This window comes from Musa acuminata, chromosome BXJ1-8, assembly GCF_036884655.1.
Source record: "Musa acuminata AAA Group cultivar baxijiao chromosome BXJ1-8, Cavendish_Baxijiao_AAA, whole genome shotgun sequence".
In the NCBI taxonomy this organism is placed as follows: Eukaryota; Viridiplantae; Streptophyta; class Magnoliopsida; order Zingiberales; family Musaceae; genus Musa; species Musa acuminata.
The window spans coordinates 46,811,653-46,828,124 of record NC_088334.1 but is presented as its reverse complement, the minus strand read 5'-3'; the positions used below and the strand labels follow the sequence as shown (position 1 = coordinate 46,828,124).

At 41.3% G+C, this 16,472-nt stretch overlaps 2 protein-coding genes and 1 long non-coding RNA gene across 4 annotated transcripts; 2 read left to right on the top strand and 1 right to left on the bottom strand.

The window, feature by feature from the left end:
• Positions 1-123: 123 nt before the first annotated feature.
• Positions 124-7,749, top strand: LOC135588281 (probably inactive leucine-rich repeat receptor-like protein kinase At5g06940). 2 transcript variants are annotated; one of them, XM_065080338.1, is made up of 3 exons: positions 124-4,233; positions 4,355-6,843; positions 7,200-7,749. In XM_065080338.1, the coding sequence occupies exons 2-3, from the start codon at positions 4,518-4,520 to the stop codon at positions 7,565-7,567; spliced, it is 2,694 nt and encodes an 897-aa protein (XP_064936410.1). In that variant the 5' UTR covers positions 124-4,233; positions 4,355-4,517; the 3' UTR covers positions 7,568-7,749. The 2 variants fall into 2 exon arrangements, with proteins under 2 accessions (XP_064936410.1, XP_064936409.1); XM_065080337.1 differs by having other exon boundaries at positions 124-6,843.
• A 410-nt stretch (positions 7,750-8,159) lies between these two features.
• On the top strand, positions 8,160-10,603 carry LOC135588279 (uncharacterized). The gene is made up of 3 exons (XR_010476173.1): positions 8,160-8,393; positions 8,913-9,036; positions 9,224-10,603. It is a non-coding gene; the product is annotated as an uncharacterized LOC135588279 (long non-coding RNA).
• LOC103996260 (IRK-interacting protein) lies at positions 9,169-14,584 on the bottom strand. Its single transcript, XM_009417143.3, has 3 exons — positions 14,182-14,584; positions 13,716-14,064; positions 9,169-10,926 (listed from the first exon to the last, which is right to left on the bottom strand). The coding sequence occupies exons 2-3, from the start codon at positions 13,980-13,982 to the stop codon at positions 9,403-9,405; spliced, it is 1,791 nt and encodes a 596-aa protein (XP_009415418.2). The 5' UTR covers positions 13,983-14,064; positions 14,182-14,584; the 3' UTR covers positions 9,169-9,402.
• Between the last annotated feature and the right edge of the window lie 1,888 nt (positions 14,585-16,472).

Here is a 16,472-nt window from a genome sequence, read left to right as displayed (position 1 = left end):
TGTTCTCCTGTCGTGCTTCTTTTTGTTACCATAGAGCTGTGTTACAATTGTGTGATTTGGTGAACTAGATGCATAGAAATTGTTGGAGTTTGCTTCCTTGTGGAAACTTGAGGTTGCTGATCAATGGGATATGTGATTCATTTTAATTCTCTTTTGATATATTTGGATTATTGGTAGTTTTTATCTATTCGCATCTTGTTTGAGGCCTTCCTCTCTTGTTGAAACAATAAAAAGTAGAATCTTTTTTAGTTACAAGGATAAAATTCATTTATCATCTTTACCCTTGATCAACTGATACCAGTTTAATTCTCGATGCACTAGGAGTTGAGATGAACAGTATTTAAGGATTCATCTTGATATGAACAGTCACAATATTTAAGGATTCATCTTGAATTTGAGCTAATCATGGGGAGAAAAGGAAAAATCTTGTTGACTGCATATCTGTATTGTCATATCTTACCTTATTCTAGGATCCTCCATAATTTACAGAACATTAGCACCTAAAATGGCAGTTTAAATGACCTCAATGTAAAGGAGGGTTTATCTGCCTCCTAACAATTCTGTAGCATACATCTGCCAGTATCTTTTATGATTTCCATGCAATTAACAATATTTTTGTCAACACTCTTCTTTTCCTCAGCTTAGCTGGTTGGCTTATGTTTCTCTCCAGTCCTTTGATGTGAAGTATCTGATGAGTAATTTATTCAATTGTCTTTTACTTTCCAATCCAAAACTTCTGCTTTTTAATCATTCGGCTTCGGTTAATTTTGCTTTGCCTTTCATTATTGAGTACATATCTCTAATACCATCAATGCTTATATTTCATGAAACTTTTGCTGGTGCAAACATATGATCCACCCTTTTTCGCATTGAAAAAGAAAAATCTAAAGATATGACTATGATTTCATTCACCTAATCAATTAATCATCCATTGCAATTTTTTTTTTGATAAGTGATACATTGTAAGATTGTAACACAGCAATTATAACACTAAATTTAATCCCATATTAGTAGTGGATAAATAGTTGAGTTCACTTATAAGAATTTGATGAGTGTACTATCATTAACTTTAAACATCTTTGGCCAAGTCGCTTAACAAGTTAATGGGTCATGGCCATACATCCTATTTGGTTCTCTTCATAATTATGGCACCCTATCTCTTTTCCTCTATGCATTCTTCTTCATATGTTTTTTCCAATAATCACCAATCCCATGCAGAATTGCAGTACTTTCTTTTTTTTGGCTCTTGCAAGTGTATTTGAAGTTGCTGTATCTGACTAATGCCATGGGGACCTCATAAATCTTTATATTCTCTTCTTTACCACTATGATGTCTTTATGGCATACTATTCTGTTGTCATTATGAATGTCCTATTTCATGCCAGAAATCATTTGTTGGTGATTCTCATTAACAAGCAAATGTGGCTTTTGAATATAATTTTGCACCTGTTCCTTTTCAATTTTAGATATCTATTTGCTGTAATTTATGGCTAGTGGCTGATAACAATTACTAGAGCCGCATGTTAGCAGAGATATATTTCTCTGTCCCGAAAGTACTATTGTTGGGTTATTGATTGTAATGCAACAGCTTGACATTTGGGTTGGCACTCTAAGCTGAAAGAATGAACTGGGATAATTGTTACTCAAACTCTCAAAGTATGTCATTGCCTTTCTGTTCTTTCATGGGCTGAGACCAGTAAAATCAACTGGCTGTTTAGCTTGAAATTTCTGATAGTGAATGTATTTTGCACACTACTTAACTGGTAAAGAGATTTCATTCCCCAGTTTTGCATAATTATGGTCAGAAGAATATGCAAAATGTCAGGACCTCAAAATGTAACCTTTTCCATTACAGCCTATAAAATTAGAACTTGATGATGCCATAGACCTTATCTTTCTAATCTTCAACCACCCAAAGGGTCTTTTTGAACAGGTTATGATGCAGGCTGTGGATCTATGGATTACTCAAGGATAGGTATGAGTGAGTTCCTTACAATTGGTTTTGAAATATTTTTGCATGTTTTCACTTCCACTTCTTTCTGGGTTACCCTTAAATAGCTAAAGTGCTGATGAGAATCTCCTGTTAGATTGGACTATATTCCTTGTGCAACCCCATTCATGTTCTTCTACATATTAGATGCCCATATAATTGTGAAAGAAATGGTCTTCCATAGATGGTATGTCACAGTCCAGATAACTATAACTGATTTATCAACCTTATCGAACTTTCCTTTTAAGCTGGTGTTAATGGTAGTAGACTCGTCTAGTCTTTATTAGTTGATTGGTCGTCTTTCATTGCAAGCATTCTCACTTAGTATTGTAATATTCTCATGTAAACAAACATAACTCAAAATCAAAATATAACATGGTGCATGTAAGTTGTAGTCCAATCGTGACTTCACACATCGTGATGAATCTTCACACATCGTGATGAATCGTCAAGTTACGATCATAAGTCCTTTCTTACTTAAATATCATATCATGTTTAGTACTAGGTTAGTTATGATATCATTTTATGATAATTCACTTGATGAGATAACAGATCTACTAACTTTATTAAGCTTTAATCACTATCATAAAATGCTTAAGATGAAATCAGTGTTAGTAAACCCATCTAGTGGTGTACTTGGATTACCACCTCAACTACTACTCAGAACATAGTTTCAAAATAAACCCAGCACTTGTAGTTTTGGATAATCTTGAATAATATCCCCAATGAATTAGCATGTAGGCTTGAACTAACAAGCTATTTGATTGCCTAGAATTCTATGCCATCTGTAAATTTAATTAGAAGTAATTTACTTACAAATACTTGATTGCATACAATATATCATTTGCAGCATATACATACAATTACATATTTACATGCTGCAACATTATTGTTATCTAAACTTCGGCATGTTGCATTCTCCTTGGATGGTGTACAGCTAAAAAGTGAATGTGGGTTCTCTTCCTTCCATCATACTAGTAAAATTTGCTTTTTTCTGTGAAATAACTTCATATCATTAAGTAAGAAAATATGACCAAATACAATTAATGACCTCAGTGTCCAATTGGGCTCCCCACCTTGTATAAGTGCTTAGAACAGTGCCCAAGTAAACCATGTAGAAACCCCACATTCCCAGAGAAGACCAAACTCTCCAAACCAATCAAGAAATCCTTTGCAAACATAGAATAACACAACAGTGTACATGCTAAATAATAGTTTAATAATAATAGTGCAAAATGTGCATTAAGAACATGCTTAATGTAACAATTTTCATCATCCTTGCTGAGGTAGGTCAGCTCCATGGATGTTACTCTTGCATCATAGCCCCAAATTAATGTGTTCCAGGACAAGAGCTATTATATTGGTGTGCAGTGGTCTTCCTGCTCAAGAATTTATTTCATTCAGAGCTGAAGCAGTCATCACCACTTGAAAGGTCCATATCATGGGACATCAGTCATCACACCACAGCAGGCCACACCCATTGCCATTAACTCATTGCAATGGCCCTACTGTTATCTAAAAGAGCCCTTGGATGGGATTAGGATTTCTCTTCTTCTCTGGGAGATCAGATCATGTAATTTTAAGTGGTAGTAGAGCAAGACTACATCAATTTGATCAGTGTTCATTTTACCTGTCAGGTAGAGAAGATAATTTGAAGAGGGAAAGTACATTGCAATCCCCTGCTTAAGGTTTTGACTGGTGGGGTACGTGCTTGAGCACAAAAGACCACCGTGTTGTCATGTTCTTCGAGTGGGTTTGTGTCTTTGTGTCTGTGATCATTAAGCCCATAGACTTATTTCATGGCTGACACCTTCAGAAAGAACTTGGATGAAGGATGTTGTGGCTCTTGGAGATCTCTTGTCCATCGACGCTGGATGGGCTGCAGCATTTGGTCATCAAACAACAACATCCACCGCAGATTAAGAGCATGACAATTGAATCAATCACGGGTAGCTTCCAGCCAAAAACATTTCATGTGCATTGACTTGCCACTTCCTATGGTTTAGACTTCAGAGGGGAGAAAAAGGAAAAAAGAAAGCAGAGCATCCGAGTACAGCAATTTAAAGTGCACAGCGATGCGCCTTTTTGGACGTAGCTGTATCAACTATCAGGGAGAGAGAGAGAGAGAGAGAGAGAGAGAACTGGGCGGGTGGACTCGGTTTGTCTCTTCCGCTGTTGCTTCAGAGATTTCTGACATGTCATATCGGATTCACGGGTTCTTTGGATTCTGCATCCCTATCAGCAGTAATCTTCTCCATTTGTTTATCCCAAGCATGTCTTATCTGCAATGTTTAATTGTTTAGCAATAATGATGTTGAAATGAATAACTGATCATCGATTAATGGAGTCGGATTGACTGCTGCAGTACATTCACTGACCGAGGAGGACTCTCTGTATCTGTCTCCCTTTAATGCCCAAGGACTAAATCTAACAGCCAACACGGCGACTCAGAGACAGCAAACAGTGCCGCAGCATCACTGCATCTGAAGTCAAACACAATCCTTCCTTCGCAGCAGAATACAAATCTGATGCAGACACAAGGAGTGGGAAGAAGGAACACCGGAGAGCTTGCTGCCATGGCTTCCTCCTCAGCTCTCCGCACTCTCCTCCTTCCTCTCTTTCTATCCTTTCTCAGTACCCTCGGCTCTTCCTCTGAATCAGACCTCCTCCTTACCTTCAAGTCCTCCATCGAGGACCCTACCTTGGCTCTGTCCAACTGGTCCCCAAACTCCACAACCCACTGTAACTGGACTGGCATCACTTGCTCCAACGCCACTTCCCTGGTTACCTCTGTTGATCTCCACAACCTCAACCTCTCTGGTGACATCTCTCCTTCCATCTGCCACCTCCCGCAGCTCTCCCACCTCAACCTTGCCAACAACTTCTTCAACCAGCTCATCCCTCTCCAGCTCTCTGAGTGCGCCGGACTCGTCACTCTCAACCTCAGCAACAATCTCCTCTGGGGAACTCTTCCTGACCAGATAGTTCTGCTCTCCAATCTCACCACACTTGATCTCAGCAGGAACCGCATCGCAGGGCAGATACCACTCAGCTTGGGTTCTTTGGGCAGCCTCCAGGTTCTAAACTTGGGAAGTAATCTGTTGTCAGGTATCCTCCATCCTCCCCTCTTCAGAAACTTGAGTGAGCTTGTCCTTCTTGACCTGTCTCAGAACCCATCTTTGGCATCTGAACTGCCGCAAGAAATCGGGAGACTGGCTAAACTGAGATGGCTTCTGATGCAAAGATCTGGTCTTTATGGTGCCATTCCTCAATCCTTCCTTGGTCTTCGTGAACTGAAGGTTTTGGACCTTTCCCAGAACAATTTGACAGGGAAAATCCCCTTGGGGTTTGGGTTGGCCTTTCTGAAGCTGACTACTCTGGATCTCTCTCAGAACATGCTTTCCGGATCATTTCCTACTGATGTTTGTTATGGGAAATCTCTCATCGAGCTCAGTCTTCACGATAACTCCTTCACTGGTCCAATTCCTAACATCATCGAGAAATGCTCGAGTCTCGAGAGGTTTCAAGTGCACGACAATAGCTTCGCTGGGGAACTTCCATCTGGTTTATGGTCATTGCCAGAGTTAAAGCTCTTCAGAGCTGAGAACAACCAGTTCTCGGGCGAACTACCCGATCTGGTTGGAGCGTCTTCTCGGCTCGAGCAAGTTCAGATCGACAACAACAGCTTCACGGGTAGAATTCCTCGAGGTCTCGGTCTGGTTCACACCATGTACAGGTTTTCGGCGTCGCTTAATGGTTTCTCTGGCAATCTCCCTGAGAGCATCTTTGATTCGCCTGTCTTGAGCATCATCAATTTGTCCCACAATTCTCTCACTGGATCCATCCCGGAGTTCAGGAACTGCAGAAAGTTGGTCTCTTTATCCTTGGCAGACAACAGTTTCACCGGGAACATCCCACCTTCTCTTGGACATTTGCCGGTGTTGACGTACATCGACATTTCCAACAATAAACTCAGTGGCGAGATCCCATTGGAGCTTCAAAACTTGAAACTTGCTCTGTTCAATGTTTCTTTCAATCAGCTATCAGGAAGTGTTCCACCTTCTCTGGTTTCTGGTCTTCCAGCTTCATTTCTACAGGGGAATCCAGGCTTGTGTGGACCTGGGTTGCCTAATCCATGCAATGTGCCACCGGGAAGGCAGAGATTCAACACCAACAGATTGATTTGGGCAGTAATCGTGATGTCCATTGCTGTTGGTTTCATGGTATTAACTGCAGGACTGTATGTGGTATATAGGTTGTCTCGAAGCAAGTCGAATCCATGTACATGGAAATCGGTGTTCTTTTATCCTCTCAGGATCACAGAGGAGGAACTGCTGATGGCTTTAGTCGAGAAAAATGCAATCGGTGAAGGAACTTTCGGCAAAGTTCATGTCGTCCAGCTACTAGGGGGAGAATTTGTTGCAGTCAAGAGATTGCTGAACTCCAGTAATTTATCTTTCAGAAAGGTGAAGTCGGAGATCAAGATACTGGCAAAGGCCAGGCACCGGAACCTGACCAAGCTGTTGGGCTTTTGTTACTCCAAAGGCACCATTCTTCTCATCTTCGAGTACCTGCGAAAGGGGAGCTTAGGAGATGCTCTTCGTCGACCGGGTTTTTCGTTCGAGTGGAGTCTTCGCCTCAAACTGGCAATTGGATCTGCACAAGGATTACTCTACCTTCACAAAGATTATGTCTCGCAGATACTTCACAGGAACATGAAATCTAACAATATTCTCATTGGAGATGATTTTGAGCCAAAGGTATCCGATTTTGGCCTTGATCGTGTGATTGGGGAGACCTCATACAAATCATCAGTAGCTTCCGAGTTGGGTAGCTACTGCTATGTGCCTCCAGGTAAGCTATATAATGTGAGAAAACATTGCTTGCAGTTCTTTCGATGTCAAGCCAATTTAATCATGAGATGCCTTTACTCTTCTTGCATCAATTGTACTGAAGTGGATTGAAATCACAATAACATTGATGACATACAAATTACAGCCACATGATGTTCTTGACTGAAATAGTAGATGAGTCTCTTTTATGCTACAGACGTAATGCACTGCACTCTAGTAATGGTTAATATAATTTCCTTTAGCTGAAATTGTAACAACAAGATCTACTTGCTATAGATGCCAAGAACATTGCCTTGCTTCATTATAAGCAGTTGGCACTGGAAACTGCATGATAATGTATGCTGCTAATGGTTGCAGAGTATGGTTGCAGCAGCAAGAAACCATCAGAGGAAATGGACGTGTACAGCTTCGGGGTTGTGCTACTGGAACTCATCACCGGAAGGCCGGCTGAGCAGCCAGAAGCTCGAGAGATGCTCGACGTCGTCAAGTTAGTAAGAAGGAAAGTAAACATGACCAATGGAGCTCCACAAATACTGGATCCTAAGATCTCTGACACGGCACAGCGAGACATGTTGGAAGTACTGGAGCTTGCTCTTCGCTGCACTGCTATTTTGCCTGAGAAGCGACCCTCGATCATTGAGGTTGTCCGGTCTTTGCAGTCACTCGAGCCAATCATCTACCCTCCAATGTGCTCCGGTGAGCTGCTGCCTTTGGGCCAGCAGTGAACAAGAACTCTCTGCCAGTTCTAGTGGTTCCAATCTGCAAAGAGTGCGAGAAAGGATAAAATGTTTTACATAGCTTAATCTATTTTGTTGTTGTTTTTTATTTGTATTTTCTGAGGTTTTTAGTTTGATTTGGAGGTTTGTACAGTGAGAAATAGTGATATGGAGTAGTACTTGTTGCATCAGTTGAGTTATCAGCTACCAGATTTGACTTGCTACTTTGAGTTATCAGCTTATAATTATTTTCAAGAAGAAATTGTGAACGATATGACAATGCAATCCCAATCGTCGTGTTCACATGCTGCTGCTCACGTTTGACCCTTGGCCAAGGTCAACCCTCATCCCCCGTGGCCTACAAAAATTAGAAATATGTATTTTTCGATTTCTTCCTCAAACAAAGTTGAATAACGTGTGAAAAATATGAGAAAGCAACTCCGATCTTCGTGTCCTATTGCTGCTTATGTTTGACTTTGAGGACAGTTCAACCCTCTAGAGCTAAACAAAAGTCAACTCTCATCTACTGTGCGTGGCCTGAAGAGGACAGAATCCTAAACTTTTCTTCAACACATCAGCAGCTTTAATCCCAAAACTGGAAGATGCAAAGAAACAATGGCAGAGATTAGAAGATAACCCGGCTAGCAAAGCACAGTCTTTTTCTCCCGATACCTTCGTCTTCCTTCTAATATGCACCTGTTATATTTATAGATGATGCCATCAAGAATGAATAGCTTTGACGATTCTTATTGAGCTACATCAAATTTTCCATGACTGGATATTAGAAGCACAAAGGTGCTTGGAAGAAAGCTATTGCATCAAACAGTTCAATCAGGTAAATAACTGTTGATTCTTTTGGTGGCCTTTCTCGTTGGGAACATCTACAACCTGAATAGATCGCAGTAAGTCGATGGATATGGTCTCGATCTTTTAAGGACTTGTGGAACAGATTCTGAGTGAGGAAGAACATTAGCACAACACCCACCAAAACCTCCATGGATGCTCACAACACTGCACTCAACATAAGCAGCTTCATGACTGACATTTCAGTATATACGCGAACTATAAATTTTTTTCTGATATTGGAGCTTTAGCTATTTGTTTCTTCAATTGATTTATGTCTTTTAGAAAGAAAAGGAAAAGAAAATTCTTATGGAAAGAAAATTTCACATCGGTGAGCTCCTGCCTGCAGATAGTGTTTTCTTCCTTTTTGTTTCTCCATTTGCGTTGACTTATAGCAGTTCTATTCTCACCAAGTTTTAAAGGTTTTTTATTCTGCTTTATTCAATCGTTTCAGAGACTTCTGAAAGAAAAATCTTGTCTTCTGCCCACTTTTTTTCTCATCGATTTCTAGGATCAAAATCTAGGAGAGCTGGAGCTGCGAAACTTTGGCCGTCTTTGGAAGATCTTGAGCAAAAAGTTTACTGTTCTCTGTGTTCATTGGCCTCATCTGCTCACTTAAGCATGGATGTTATCAGGTAATAATTACCTGAAATAAATAAATGTTATTTCATTTTATATATTGGAACAAGCAGTAGTTTTAGTGTAAACCAGACAAATATCATAGTTGACATCCGGTAACTCTATATTTTTACCAATTCACAATCCAATGAATCGATCAGGTAACTGTGATAAAATTTCTTTAGTTGTTCATAATTATGACAGGATCCACTACAAGTTCTCCAAATGGTCACTTGTGGTTAGTTGGATATTACAAACTGTACTCGAGAAGAGAGATTAAAAGAGAAGCATGCAGTTATGGAGATGAAATATCAATTTTGATCACTCCAGAAAGCCGAAATGTGGTGCTAAAGAAAAAGAAAAGAATTCTTTGGAACGAATGATTATGGTACAGAACCATGCCTGCAGAGGACCCTGCACTTCAGCACCCTATCTTGAACATAGAATCCCGGCATCACCATGATCTTAACTCGGGTAGCGCCTTGCGGTCTGTGCCTGTCCAAGGGAATATCCTCCATGTAGAGGGGATTGAATTCACGATCTTCCTCGACACGCAAGATCGTCAAGGGTGGGCTGAAGGAAAAGGCCAGTAAATGGAGCAACCAAATACACTTGGCAGCGATAAAGAAGCATTGCAGAAGCTGCTCAGGCCATGGCGCTGACCAATCAAGCATGGAAACAATGCAGCTCATTTTTTGATCGCAAAACCTGCTGAAATCCTCACTGTAGTACTTGGTCCCTTTCTGCAACACCTCGTTCCAGCTCAAATTCCGAAGCCCAACAAAAGATGAGAAGTTCTCCCTGCACTCTTCCCGGGGATCCAGAAATTTTGGACAACCATTCTTATGGAACACACAGTTCTCGAAATCCTGATATAGAGTTTGGTTTACGAATGCTTCCAAATGATAGATAACTCCTTTTGAGTACTTACCAGTGATCAGTGCCATCTGATGTGGCTGGAGAAGCAAATTTAGTTTCTCTGGCAGATCATCATCGGATTCCTCAATCTGGTGGATGAGCATCTTGCAGAACTGCTTGACTGAGAGCCTGGCTTCTGAAACTATCTGCAAGAAACCCTCAACCATTACCTCTTGGCTCACAGGCATCGAATTGTCTCTGTTGCTGCTCATGGCCTTTGTTCTCTTTGACAAATTAGATCTGTCCGAAATCTGGGAACTCTTTGGATGCATACCATGTTTTAAGGCCTTCTTCAGCTCTGCACAATATGCTTCTAAACTGACTAGCTTCTGTTGCAGCTCTCCCAATGAGGACCTCATCTCTGAGACTTCTGCCAGTGCAGCATCCCTGTTTTCATTGGCCTCGAGGAGCTCCTTCTTCAGCGATTCCAGTGATAGAACCCCCCATTCCTTCAAAATTTGGGACATGCCCTCAGATTCCATCATTTTCGGTGACATCTCCGGCTTGGATTTCCTTTTTGATTTTGGAAACAACCATGAAAGACCTGACCCTCTGTGTTTTATGTGTGTCTTTACAGATTGCTCGGGATCGTGTGAGACATCTGTGCTCTTGGCATTCTTGAGGTTCTTCCGATCACCACCCACTTCCATGTTTACAGTTTCTTGGTTGCATGTATCGTTTGTCAAGACTGTTGTATATTCTCCAGATTCTGTTCTTCTACCCAAGGACTTGACATCATCAGCTTCAGAAGAGGCTTGCAGCGGGGGCATATGGTTAGCGCATGAGGTTCCATTGGATACATTCTCAATTGCAGAGGGAATGTGCAGTTCACTGATTGATGGAGAAAGCTTATTCGTACTTCTATTAACAAAGGCAACTGCTTCACTATCTTTTCCTTCTTCCAGACCGATTTCATTCCAGATTTGCGATAAGCTTCTATTCTCCGGATGAAAATAGTGGTATCCGGGCAGGGGATCCTCTTCATAACTCTGTTGGAAATCTCAATAAAGAAGGGAAGATTATTTGACAAACCAGACAATGAAACAAATTGAATAGAAAAGCAATTGACAACAATCCTGGAAGCATGGTTCCAAATAGCACTTCTTTTTTGAGCAATTAGAATGTTATCAGTTTTATCTAACAATCAGTATAATCCCCAGTAACTCAGTGAAATGTTCTGAAAATAGACCAGAAACTTACAGGAAATTACCAAATTGAATAATTTTAACATTCCAGCATGAGAATCCTATAAAAACACAATTTAAGAGTAATTGTTTCATAATTTTGCTCTAGAAGCATGTCCAATAAATAAGATAAAAAAGGAATGTAGTGAGTAACTTGTTTCATGCTGGCATTCATTCTCGTCTAGTATCTATGTACAACAGAGGATCAAGATAGATGATAATAAATTACAAAATATTTCTAGTGCACTCATGTTTCCTCTACGGTAACCAGGAAAATGTAAAATCATATTTCCTCTACAATAACCAGAAAGATGTAAAATCATATTTCTTCTACAATAGATGGAAAATTAACCAAAATGCGGCCCTTTTAATTAGAATAGCTTCAGGAACTGATCGATCTCACTCCTTCACATGACCATACTAATTGGTAGAAGGAATTGGGAGAAGCTTAGATATTGCATTGCATGAATTGGTCAAAGTCAACTCAAAGGATAACATAAATGAGTCAAAAATTAAAGAGCTACCAAGGTTAATAAATATTCTGATACTCTCAAGATCCTCACAAATTGATTAAAGAGGAGAAACTGAGTCGAGAGCACCATCAAGATTCATGACATATAGTATGCTCATGTTTGCATGAGTGTATTTTGGGACAAGGATGATGTTCATCAACCTGAAATTGGGAAAACTAACACAGATCAATCTTGGTGTTGTGAAAGGTTCGGCAAGATAGTAAATATGCTGATTTATAGAAAAATAAGGGAAAACAAAGATAAGTGAGAGCAAGAGGATGTAAAGCGACATTAACAAAACTAGGACATTAGTAGTCCAATCTATCCATTCAAACAATTGCAAGACAGTTCCTACTTTGAGAGAGAACAGATAACACACTGTCACGAACGGTCGTCGCGCACCCGCAACAACTCCGTTCAACGAACCGTTCGTCACTCTCATCTACATGTACAGCAGCTTGACAGCATGTTTTGCCTTAGTTTTGAGTCATTTTGCTTGTAAAAATGTAAATTCGAACAAGTTGCAACGCTACAAAGCGACCGCTCACCGAACCGAGCAAAACAGCCCAAAACAGCTCTGTTTTCGTGTGCCACGGGCTGTTTTCTGCAGTCCGCTTCCGTTCACCAAAACGTTAGTCATCTCAGCCCCTTGGAACCCCTCGGGTGGCACAAGGCTGGATGGGGCTTCGATATAGTGTTGGGCGTTGAACAACCTTTCGCAAGTTCGCGCGTTATCTTGACGGGAACTTGTTGTCGCGCCCGGCACCCGGTGAGCAGCTGTTTGTGGACTTGCAGCTATTCGTTCAACCCTCTAAAGCTCTTGTTTTCCCCCTCTCCCTCTTTTCTCTTGTGCATGCAAGGTGCTCGCTGAATTGCTTGTAAAGCTTCCCCCTTTCGCGAGACGTCGGGACTTGTCCGTCGCTCGTTCTTTCGAACTAATCAACTTTCTCTTTTACAGGTCCTTAGGGACCTGCGAGAGGTTGCAAGTGGGCTGATCTTTACGGAGCAATATCGCAAGGGCGAAGCGCGACTTAGGCAAGGCAAGCTAAGTTCGCGTCTTTGCCGCAAAGGTACCTCGCAACCTAGGCAACGCAAGCTAAGTTCGCGTCTTGGCCGCAAGGGTGCCTCACGCCTTAGGCAATTCCAGCTAAGGCCGTGACAACACAGCTCTCTCATTCTTTTGCATGGATTTCTAAGCATGTAAAGAACCATAAAGAGACAACCACACAGGTGCTTCCTCTTGGGTTAATGCAGGTAATTTAAATACTCACAATAGGACATGAAATAGAAACATTAAAAAGAGAGGTTCAAAACTATGAGATTATTTTCTCAGCTAAAGGTTTGCTTCAAAACTAAGGCTGTCCTCTCAAAAAGTAACAATTTTGCCCTCTTGTTAAGTCATGCAGACCATTTGTTACTCATTGGTATTCACTTTTGTTGCTTTTGGTTTCCTTTCCTCAGAGTTTATTTTGTTCCTTGTTTCATTTCCATACATGAAGACAATCTAATGAGAAAAGCCACCAAAAGCTTGTAATTGTTATCTAGCAAACACTTTAACCACTCATCAAGCTGTAATGAACTTTTGGTAAACTAGCAAATAACCATTCAGCCAAAGAATCGAAGGCAATAATAAGATGATTCAACTACACATCATACATGCAAGAATCCAAATAAAGAAACCAAGACACACTGTTACTCCCACAGCTCCTATGGGGAATACAATACAGTGATAGTATAATCCATTAAAATGTGATTAGAACAAGACTGAAGGGGATGCAGAAACCCTGGAAGCTAGCAGAAGCCCAAGTGCTTCAAATCCGTACCGTAACCAAAACACTCACTGAGATCAATAAACTTGGTTAGAAAGGAGTAATGTTAGCTCAACGTCATTGATCCAACAAGAAACAAAGGAATCAGCAAGAATCTGTCAAGAGATGCCATGACATGCCCCCCAATCGATCAAGAAAGCATGTAACAAAATGCCACCTTCCTCACTGGAGAACGGTACACTCGACAGAAAAACCAAAACTTTACAAGCAAGAGCGGCGCAAAAGCCGAATCAGATGAGCGGCAAGAACTCACCGGCGTGAAGACCGGGTAATCTTCAGGTACCGTGAACTGGCTAGCTCCGCGAGAAACGGAAGGGGAAGCACCGGCGGGCAACCTCACCGCGGCGGGGCTGCCGCCGGAGCCACCTTGGAGCAGCGCCGCGTGGAGCGCCCTCAGCTCAGCTGCCTTCACAATGGCCGCCTGGACGTGCTGCCTGTTGATCCCATGAGCCTGCGCAGCAGCAGCAACACCACCACCGCCGCTAGGCAAATCCATGGAGCTCAGCATCTTCCATGGCATGGGTGGGATCGAGCTGAACGGCAGGAAGGGGTGGTGGTACTAGCTGTAGCCTGAGTGAGGTGATCATATCCAACAACACCACCTTTGGCAGGAAGGGAAGCATAAAAAAGCAGAGACAAGAGGGTGAGAAAGCAAATCCAAGTTCTGGGTAAAAGGCACACACAACTCCAAGGACAGGGTGGAGGAAAGCATTAAATACATGTATTCCACCAAAAAGAAAGCTCCTTTCCATAATTTAGTGCTCAGTGGCATGAATGACCATGAAGAGAAGCACCATCTCCACCACTTGCCATGGCCTTTATTTACTACTTCCATGAACGAAACCTTCTCTTTCTTCTTTGACCTGGATCTGCTTGGCAGCTCCAGGGGCTGCTTGCATGATGATGCAAATTAGAAATGCACCAACATTAAAGTCACATCACATGGAGTGGCATGGAGATCTGACTGCATCAACTCCTCTTGCTTTGAGCTCATCTCAGAACCTAAATCACCAAAATGCTTTTATGTTACAAGATTGGACTTGGTTCTATATGTTCTTTAAGACTGTTGGATTTGGTCCAACATCAGAAGATGCATTTGTCACTATCCATTCTTCCATGGTCCTCTAGCTAGCTTATCAGCCTGTAGAATAAGAGTTGGTGTTGCTTGCTTGTTTCCTGAGTTGGGAGATGGCATTATTAGGACAACCGACGCAAGCAGTGGGCTGTTTGTTGGAGATGGCACATCACTAGTACGTGCCCCATTCATCATCTAATCTTTATTGGATTTGTTTGAGATATGGAGCTTCAATTATATGTTATAGATGCTGAAGATGTCATTATCAACCAGCTAAGATAGCATATTAGTTTCTCTTTCTTTAACCTCTGTGAGCAGCTGCAAGTTTTATTATGGCTAGAGTTACTACAGTCGATTTGTGTCAGGTTACAACAACTAACAAAAGTAGGTAGATAGATAGATAGATAGATAGAGAGAAAGAGAGAGAGAGAGAGAGAGAGAGAGAGAGAGATTTTATGCAAAATGCAATTGCTTCATACTTTTTCTATTCTAAACAAAGAGAGAGAAAAAGAGAAAGAGATGTCAATCATGTTTTGCTTCTTGTCATAATGCCCCATGGCATGCATGCGCCGTAAGCAGCAGCAAAAAAAGGAGCTTGCAGGCCTCGCTTCCTCGAGAGTTCAAACCTTCTGCTTCGTGCTTTCTTTCTCCAAACTCGAGAAGCACATCTATTGGGCGAGTCAAAACTCCGCTACAAACCACAAAAAGCCCCCCTGCAATCCAAGGCATAAGAACGAACTTCTACAACCGTTCATGAGGTAAAGAAGCCAAGAAAGAGAAACGACGGTTGGAGATGCACATATTCTGCAGAATATTTTTCTGCTAGTTTTCTCTTTCCTTCCTGCTGCTTGTTGAAGCCTTGCAAACATAAACAGTACCCACCAGTGATGGCCTCTATATGCTTTCCACTGTGTTCTCAGTCACTTTTGCATCCTTCTGGTACATGGTAGGGGCCATTGCCAGATAGAATTATGAGGTCCACTGAAAGGGCTTAGAGGAAGAAGAAGAAGGCAAAAAGCTTTTTTGCCTTGGTCCCCTCGTCACGTTGCCCAGAGAACACTTTCCCTGTTCGAATATAGCTCTATCAGCTGGGGGAAAAGATAAGAAGGTAATTGGCTTTGAGAAGAGAGCATTTTAATACATGTTCTTGGACAGTGAGCACACCATTAATATTGAGCAATGCGGTGGCCGCTGCTTTGTTCCCTTGTTGACTTGAGATGGAGAAGACTGCAGTGGAGAATTCTAGTGTTTCCAACCCAATTCCATTTTTCTTGGTTGAGGTTTGACTCCCTTGAAGTTATCATTCCATGCTTGCTCCGATGAAATAAAAGGAACACCTACTTTTCCTTCATCCCTTCAATCTAATTTGCATCAGAGAATCAAGGGAGAGCATCATGAATTAAAATAACATGCAAAGCCCATGAATGGATGATGGAGAAGATCTTTGAGGATTTATAATTTGCCACATGCATGCATTTTTGCATGAGAAGCTTTTGAACAAAAAAAATGGCCTATAATTTACAGAGACAGCACATTAATATGGCAAATGTACATTTAAGTATTGGAACAAAAAATGACACAATTTACAGAGATGGTGACACTAATATGGCAAATAAATGTAGCAGTGTAACATTAATGTACTCTATGACCAACTTGGTGTTGTGGATGAGAATTAGATGCAGGTCTTAAAAGAGTGAATTAAATTGTGCTGAAATCTCTTTACCCCTTGTTTTCTGCTGCCAAGACAGCTCAAGTTCTTCTCTCCCCCAGTTCATGTTTCTTTAGAAACAAGCATCCAAGTCAAAGTTCTTCCAATCCCACATCTCACTTCTCTTCAGAAACAAGCATCAAACCCATGTGAGTTTTGATTATTTCACTACAGGAGCCCTCATCATCCATCTTTATGATGCAACACATCCAACCAACTGGATTGCA